The 8,321-nt window shown below is 41.7% G+C and overlaps 1 protein-coding gene across 1 annotated transcript; it reads right to left on the reverse strand.

Moving 5' to 3' along the window:
• Nucleotides 1-1,776: 1,776 nt before the first annotated feature.
• On the reverse strand, nucleotides 1,777-6,601 carry LOC125178804. The gene is made up of 4 exons (XM_047883460.1): nucleotides 6,546-6,601; nucleotides 4,538-4,731; nucleotides 3,345-3,463; nucleotides 1,777-2,820 (listed from the first exon to the last, which is right to left on the reverse strand). Exons 1-4 carry the CDS (start codon nucleotides 6,599-6,601, stop codon nucleotides 2,665-2,667), a joined length of 525 nt encoding a protein of 174 aa, XP_047739416.1. The 3' UTR covers nucleotides 1,777-2,664.
• Between the last annotated feature and the right edge of the window lie 1,720 nt (nucleotides 6,602-8,321).

Consider the following 8,321-nt stretch of genomic DNA (forward strand, 5'->3'; position numbering starts at 1 on the left):
TGTTAAACAGTTGTCCGAATTGACATTATCTCATAGCGCAGATCCCTTTGAATACATCGCCAAGATGCGCGTTTTGACTGAAAATGTTCAGAAACTGAACATAGATATTAATGAGATTCTGCGTTACTTCTTTTGGAATGGTTTGAATGAGAATTTCCAGTGTCATTTGACTCAAATAACTAATCATACCCGACCTTCCTTACAGGAGATTAATGATAAATTCTTTGAAGCCTCGGAGAGGTATATTGCTGCTCAGAAATTATCCAGAGCTCATTGTAAATCCAGTCCTTCAGGAGGCGATTCCTACAGCCCAACCAGCCTGGCCGTGAATGTTGAAGGTGACGAAAATAATTCTAACGGTTACAGGGCTTGTTCTTTATGTTTTCACGATTCAAATGTTGAAGTTTCGCATCCCATATATAAATGTTCTAGGTTCCCAACGGCTGATGCTAAGCTGATCGAACTCAGACGACTGAATGCTTGTATCAAATGCGCTGATTTGGGTCACACCTCAGAATTCTGCAAGTATAGATTTAATCAGAAGTGCAGACACTGCTTGGGTTGGCATTTCAATTTTCTTTGCAGCACATGTAACAATTCTAATGTAAAGGAAACGCCTGATGTCACGCCTAAACTCCCTTCAACTCGAGGGTTGAAAGACAAGGACGCTAAAGCCTCCAGTAGTGTCAGTACAGCCAGCACGAATGCTTTTCAGAGTAGCGTGGATAGCGAATCAATTTTGCCAACATTCACGTGTCTTGTTCAGGGCAAACGAGAGATTCGTGGTCTGAAAGATAGCGGCTGCCAATCGAACTTTATAACTACTGATCTTGCCGATCAACTGAAACTAAGAATCGTCAAGGAAGAGGTTCCATTGACGGTGAATGGGATAAACAGCTCTCGCGACTATTCAACCAGATTGGTCGAAGTGAAAATTGGTTTTGGAACCAAGGAATGTGTTCTTGAGGCTTTGTGCCTCCCTGTAATTAATGTTTCATTGAATTTGCCTTGTTTATCCCAGATAGCTTACTCATTTGTCAAGCGGGGATACTTGCTAGCTGATGACTTTCTCCTCTCAGGGAACGATTGTATAACAAATGTTCAGTTTATTCTTGGAACCAAGAGCGGACATTGCTTGCCTGAGTCTGAGGTGGTGTTTGGGGCAGAAGGGTCCTCGCTTTTCTCTCGGACTCCCCATGGTATCATGCTTAAGGGAGACGTAAGGCAGATTATGAGAGATTTGCCTTGCTTACCGCACAGGGATTCCGCAAACACCGTACCGTCGGTAACTAAAATTATTCCATTGCTTTCTTTAGATCAGGAAGAATCGAGTGACATTAAAGACGCTCAGCCTGCTGAAGTTTCTTCCACGATTAAAGTGCGACGCCTCGCAGCAATTGATAGCGAGGCAAAGACTAGGCGAATACTAGGCAAATACTAGCAGGCTGATTGTAGGATTAAGTTGTTCTGTGTTATTGTTTAATAACGCTTATTGAAGAGGAGCCGCTACCAAAATTAGGCAGCACCAAACTAACTATCTCGTGGAATTGATGGCTATTTATACCATCTTGAAACTTTTTAAATAAAGAAAAGATTTCTTTAGCCTCCAGTCCATTCTTGTTTTGCTTGCCTATATCTTCATTTATCAGCTCGTTCCTCAAAGTTTTGTCCAATCTCATCTCATGGTACCTAGCACGATTCAGGCGCCGAGTCCCTGGCGACTATGGCGAATGAAACGAGCGTGGCAAATTTAATCACGTGTTTATTAGAGTAATTAATGCCATACATAACGCAAATACGGTCTAGTAAATCCCACACATAACAGAAAGTCTAATTAATCCCGCATGTAATTTTGGTGGCGAGAAACGCCCTGGCTGAAGACGTGAGCAACAAGAGGCTCACTACGCTCTTATAACTACAGGGATAACAACGTAACGCTAATAAATGAATGTTACAACACATCAAGACAAAAATATAAATCAGTAAATCAAGATCAAATAATCATAAGTATTGCAAATAAGTCCATACATTTTCTAACAAAGGGAATATTGAATTCGTACTGAACATTATAATTACCAAAGTAGTATACTCGTACTTAATTAATTGATCAGTCCAAGGCATTTATGGAAATGCTTAAGTTAAGCCTAGCTTTTCAATGCACTTAGCTCAGTTTTGAGTCTAATTAACCACACTTTCAGCATTTGGCATTGGAAAACTTGTCTGTTTTGAGAAAATGATTGACTTTCCAAAAATCGACGGTCAAACGCAAAGAAACATCACAATTTTGAACGATCCCCACAGGCGATGCCCGCTGACGGGTTCATTTCTGGACAATTCCTTTCTATCCATTTCTTGATCTCTGCATCAATTAATTAACACTTCTAACAGTTTTACAGGCTCAGGAATAACAATTTCATACTTAATACATATTACAAAAGATTTATATCAACATAATTATGTAATTCTTGATTAATATTCATCTCCATAACGTTTTCGCAAGACTTTTCCTGCTACTTCACAACAATTTTTAGGATAGGCGTACGGGCCAAAAGACTGCGACCCTTGCGTCGAAGAGCAAAATTTTCTCTGATAATCGCACACCGTAAACCTAACTGCAGCAATCAGTTTCAAATTAACACTCTCGGATATTCCGCTAAACGTAATCTAATTCATAGAAGAACGAACCCAGGAGTTGTCAAATCCATTCTGAAGTGCAGACACGGCCATCACCATCACCTTCACCATCGCCATCACCATCACCATCGCCATCACCATCATTCCATATATCGTCACAAGCGACGAGAGTGACTCTGCTCTGCTCTGTAATAAAACAAGAATTTTGTTCATAGATTAAAACTCGTTCAACAAAATATCAAACTAATTACGGTAAAAATAGAATCGCATAAACACTAATTAAATAAAATGATATCGAACTGCAGATTGACTGGCTATAGGGAGTTAGTTAGGTTATATATTAATGACAGTAAAGCGAGGGACATCCTTGCGTCATACAAAGCACATACCTATATAGTTCCATTAATCCCACACAAAACACACAAATCTCACTATTCACACGGAAAACACACACACAGTCTTCGTAATCCCACACAAAACGCACATCCAATCTCATTAATCCCACACAAAACACACACACAGCCTCATTAATCCCACACAAAACACACATACAGCCTCATTAATCCCACACAAAATACACACACAGCCTCATTAATCCCACACAAAACACACACACACAGCCTCATTAATCCCACACAAAACACACATACAGCCTCATTAATCCCACACAAAACACACATACAGCCTCATTAATCCCACACAAAACACACGTTATTGTCCTCGGCGGCGCAGGTATCCATGATACGCGTCCTGCAGTTCGGCGTCACTGGGCACCGCTGGTCCCCCCGGGGGCATAAGGCGCCTGATGTGGAGGCGAACATACTCATCCCTGTGGGAGTGCGGCAGTGAATATCCTGCGTGGCATGTGGCATGTGGCATGACAGCAGCCGCCATCTTGTGTGCCGCTATCATTGCCCCACAAATGGCGACCAATGACAGAGCGCCATTATCTTATCATTTATATATTAATTCAATATAATCATTTAGGATTGTAATATTTTATTATTATATTGCATTATATTATGTTATATTATATTATATTACATATTATATCACATTTATAAAACTAATTGCAAGAAAAATAATATTATATGTATATTATTTAACATAATAAAATTAAACATAATTAATACCCTATATTATACTTAGTAGTATAATATAGGGTATTAATATAATAGTAGTATACCCTTACTTAGTTTTCATTTGGTTAGAACTTCGCCAGGCTTTCACCCGCGACGATCACCCAACACGGCACCCATCACAACCAACACGTCACCCATCGCATCCAACACGTCACCCATCACACTCATTACGTCACCCATCACACCCAACACGTCACCCATCACACTCAAGAAGTCAGCCATCACACCCAACACGTCACCCATTACACCAAATGGTCAACCATCACACGAAACACGACACCCATCACACCCAATACGTCACCCATCACACCCAACATGTCACCCATCACACCCAACACGTCACCCATCACACCCAACACGTCACCCATCACACATAACACGTCACCCATCACGCTCAGACACGTCACCATCACACCCAACACATCACCCATCACATCCAACACGTCACCCATCACACCCAACACGTCACCCATCACATCCAACACGTCTGCCATCACACCCAACACGTCACCCATCACCCCAACACGTCACCATCACACCCAACACGTCACCATCACATCCAACACGTCACCCATCACACCCAACACGTCACCCATCACCCCAACACGTTACCAATCACATCCAACACGTCACCCATCACACCCAACACGTCACCATCACACCCAACACGTCACCCATCACATCCAACACGTCACCCATCACACCCAACACGTCACCATCACACTCAACACGTCACCCATCATATCCAACACGTCACCCACCGTTCCTGACGCGCCACGTCTCCCCGCCCCCGACGAGCTCTGCCATTATCTCCGCGTCGCAGGCCTCCACATTGCGGGCGGCGGTGATGCCGGCGTCCAGCAGGGCCTCCTTCAGCTCCCCCCACCGCCGCGTGAGGTGGCGGGGGCTGTCCCTGCTGAGGGCCGCCACCACGTACAGCAGCACCTCCAGCAGCCTGGGGGATTACAAATGTGTGGGGATTCATTGGGGAGTTTAGCCTGTACGTCGTCTGCAGCTTGTGAAATGTTTTGGTTTATTGTTTGTACCTGTACAATAATAAGTAGGAGTAAAAATACAATAGAAGTAGGAGGAAAATACAATGGTAAGTAGTAGGTAAATACAATATTAACTAGGAGGGTAAGTACAATAGTAAGTAGGAGGATAAATACAATAGTAAGCAGGAGGGTAAATACAATAGTAAGTAGGGGGAAAATACAGTAGTAAGTAGGATGACAAATATAATAGTAAGTAGGAGGGTAAATACAATAGTAAGTAGGAGGGTAAATACAATAGTAAGCAGGAGGGTAAATACAATAGTAAGCAGGAGGGTAAATACAATAGTAAGTAGGGGGAAAATACAGTAGTAAGTAGGATGACAAATATAATAGTAAGTAGGAGGGTAAATACAATAGTAAGTAGGAGGGTAAATACAATAGTAAGCAGGAGGGTAAATACAATAGTAAGTAGGGGGGAAAAACAGTAGTAAGTAGGAGGACAAATATAATAGGAAGTAGGAGGGTAAATACAATAGTAAGTAGGAGGGTAAATGCAATAGTAAGTAGGAGGGTAATTACAGTAATAACTAGGAGGGTAAGTACAATAGTAAGCAGGAGGGTAAATACAATAGTAAGCAGGAGGGTAAATACAATAGTAAGTAGGAGGGAAAATACAGTAGTAAGTAGGAGGGTGAATACTATAGTAAGTAGGAGGGTAAATACAATGGTTAGTAGGAGGGTAAATACAATAGTAAGTAGGAGGACAAATATAATAGTAAATAGGTGGGTAAATACAATAGTAAGTAGGAGGGTAAATACAATAGTAAGTAGGAGAGTAACAATAGTAAGTAGGAGGGTAAATACAATAGTAAGTTGGAGGGTAAATACAATAGTAAGTAGGAGGGTAAATACAATAGTAAGTAGGAGAGTAGATACAATAGTAAGTAGGAGGGTAAATATAATAGTAAGTAGGAGGGTAAATACAATAGTAAATAGGAGGGTAAATACAATAGTAAGTAGGAGGGTAAAAACAATAGTAAGTAGGAGGGTAAATACAATAGTAAGTTGGAGGGTAAATACAATAATAAGTGGGAGGGTAAATACAATAATAATTAGGAGGTAAATACTGTGGCGTCGTCCATGTTGCTGTGGCGTTGTTCATGTTGCTGTGGCGTCGTGCAAGTTACTGTGGCGTAGTGTTTTTGTAAACTGATGGCAACTCTCGTTACTGGATCTCTTGCTACGAATGTCATCGAGTTCACTAGATCTGAATTGCACTCTTCCTTAACAAAAATCGGCTAATGTTTCTGGCGTCTGACCTAGAGTCGCAATATTCGGCTTGGAGTTAATTCGGGTCTGCTTGGCCCCACAATGAAAATCAACTTCTGATCAGGATCTCCTTTCCGACTTCTTAGCATCATGAGAGTGTGACAAGTGTGTCCTGAGAGTATGACAAGTGTGTCATGAGTGTATGACTAAAGTGTTCTGAGTATATGACTAATGTGTTCTGTGAGTATGACATGTGTGTCATTAAAATGTGACAAGTGTGTCCTGAAGGTGTGACAAGGGTTTGCCTGAACGAGTCACACCGAGCTCTTAGCTACCCATAAACACAAAACTAAGATTTGTTTTTCGATAATTTTGAGTAGTTAAAGCTTTTCGGGTTATAGCCTCATTACTACTTACTCTGTGCTTTACTTGGGGTGACGCGTCATGCAGTTTTAACGTGTACATTTGAGGTGAAACTAATATCGTCCGTGCTGCTTCACTTCACCCCTGCTTGAGAATCTTCAGCAGTTCGACTCTTGACTCAATCAGCGTAACTCCCATGGTGCAACTGTAACGTCACGTCAGTTCCTATTTCCATGTGGGATCTTCATTGATACGCGACCGAGATGTACAGCCTCGAACCTGTTCTAGCATTCATGGAGTAAAAGCTTAATTTGGAAGCCTCGCCCGAATACGGTTGGGATTTGGATGTGAGCATTGGGCACGTGCTGGATTTGGTGTTGTCAGCACTACGATGACCTCATCCGGTACTTCTGGTTACCACGTTGACTACGACTACGTTTTTTGGCCCCGGCAACATCTGCGCGGGTGTGTACCAGCCGCTGGACCAGTTACGCACCGACGTTCACCGAGGGATTTTTTAGTACTTCAGGTACGTCACCCACTTTAGTAGGCACGGAGTAGGCGGTGATGAGGTGCTAAATCCTGTTCCCTTTCACTTATGACCCGAACAAAATATAAGCCCGTAATTATCAGTTTTGCATCTTTTCCATTAAACATTTAATGAATTACTAACATTATTACAATAATAACCTTAAAACTTGTACGAACGTGTGGTAAACCCTTTTTAATGACTCGGAAAATCTTTTTGCTACGATTCGTAGCCTTTTCTCACCTTGCCTGGAAAAGGACCCTTTTCGCATTGAGCCCTTTTAACGTCCGAGCATTTTTTTCCATGATCTCTGTAATCACCGTTTCGTTTTTGATTGTTCAGGATTTACGGGTTGGGCAGACGCGGAAGCAAGGCGCAACTCCATTGCCTCTTCACACGCAGTGAAGTGGAGTCGCTACCGCAAATTTTGGAGGCAGTACCGAACAAGTTTAGGGATGATGGCATTAATGCCTTTTAGTTCTTTTTCATTAAAGAAAAGATTATTTAAACCTTGCTTGTAATCGTGTTTTGTTTGACCTCAATTCCTTTTGATTAGTTTCTCGCTTCCCAAAGTTTTGTCCATGGCATCCTCAGCGGGATTAAGTGTGTGAATTGTTCGGTGCTGCTGCCTCTGTTCACGATTGCGTTCATTTTCCTGACCAGAGTTTCGGGCGGGCTTCCTTAATTTCTCCATTTGTATTGCATTGTATCTTTTGATAACCATTTTGTATTTTATATATTCTCGTGCTAATTTTTGAATTGATTCACCATGTCTGAGCTCAATAAGTTGAGTAATATGCGGAAGTATATCCGTAAATTAGTGACGGAGAAGCGCGATGCTCGACACAATTTTCACGCTCTATCTCCTTTGGAGAAGAGTGAAATTTTGTCTGCTCTGTCAGAACATAAATTAAAGCTTAATGATCTTGATGCTCAAATTCAGAATCTTCTTTGGTCAGATGGTGACGAATCGTGGTTCGAAAGCGATCTTGCAGCTTGTGAGGAGTATGCAGTGAAATTACGCGAATGCAATTCTTTACTGCACGATGCGCCGCAGAGCCGGTCAAATTTTTCCGTTGACGATGCGCGTAGTAAAGAGCCCGACCGCACCTTTGCCTAAATTTAGAAGCGCCGAAAATGAAGACCTAGTCAAGTTTTCTGCCGAGTTTGAGGAGATCATTTCAAATCATTCATATCCTGATTACGATAAATGGCTATTACTCAAACAGCAAATTAGCGGACGCGCTCTTATTTTAGTAAACTCTTTAGAGGCAACCAAGCAGGGTTATTCCCATGCTAAGGATTTACTCATAACAGCACTTTCTAGTCCAGATATTCAAATTTTTAACACTGTTAAACAGTTGTCTGAATTGAAATTGTCTCCTAACG

The sequence above is a fragment of the Hyalella azteca genome, unplaced genomic scaffold, assembly GCF_000764305.2.
Source record: "Hyalella azteca isolate HAZT.00-mixed unplaced genomic scaffold, Hazt_2.0.2 contig12937, whole genome shotgun sequence".
Lineage (NCBI taxonomy): Eukaryota > Metazoa > Arthropoda > Malacostraca > Amphipoda > Hyalellidae > Hyalella > Hyalella azteca.

Coding starts and splice junctions, on each gene's coding strand:
- LOC125178804 (XM_047883460.1), bottom strand. CDS start 6,601: ATGGGAGTTACGCTGATTGAGTCAAGAGTCGAACTGCTGAAGATTCTC. Junction 4,732..6,545: donor CTGAAGATTCTCAAGCAGGG/GTGAAGTGAAGC, acceptor GTAATCCCCCAG/GCTGCTGGAGGTGCTGCTGT. Junction 3,464..4,537: donor GACGTGGCGCGTCAGGAACG/GTGGGTGACGTG, acceptor GCACTCCCACAG/GGATGAGTATGTTCGCCTCC.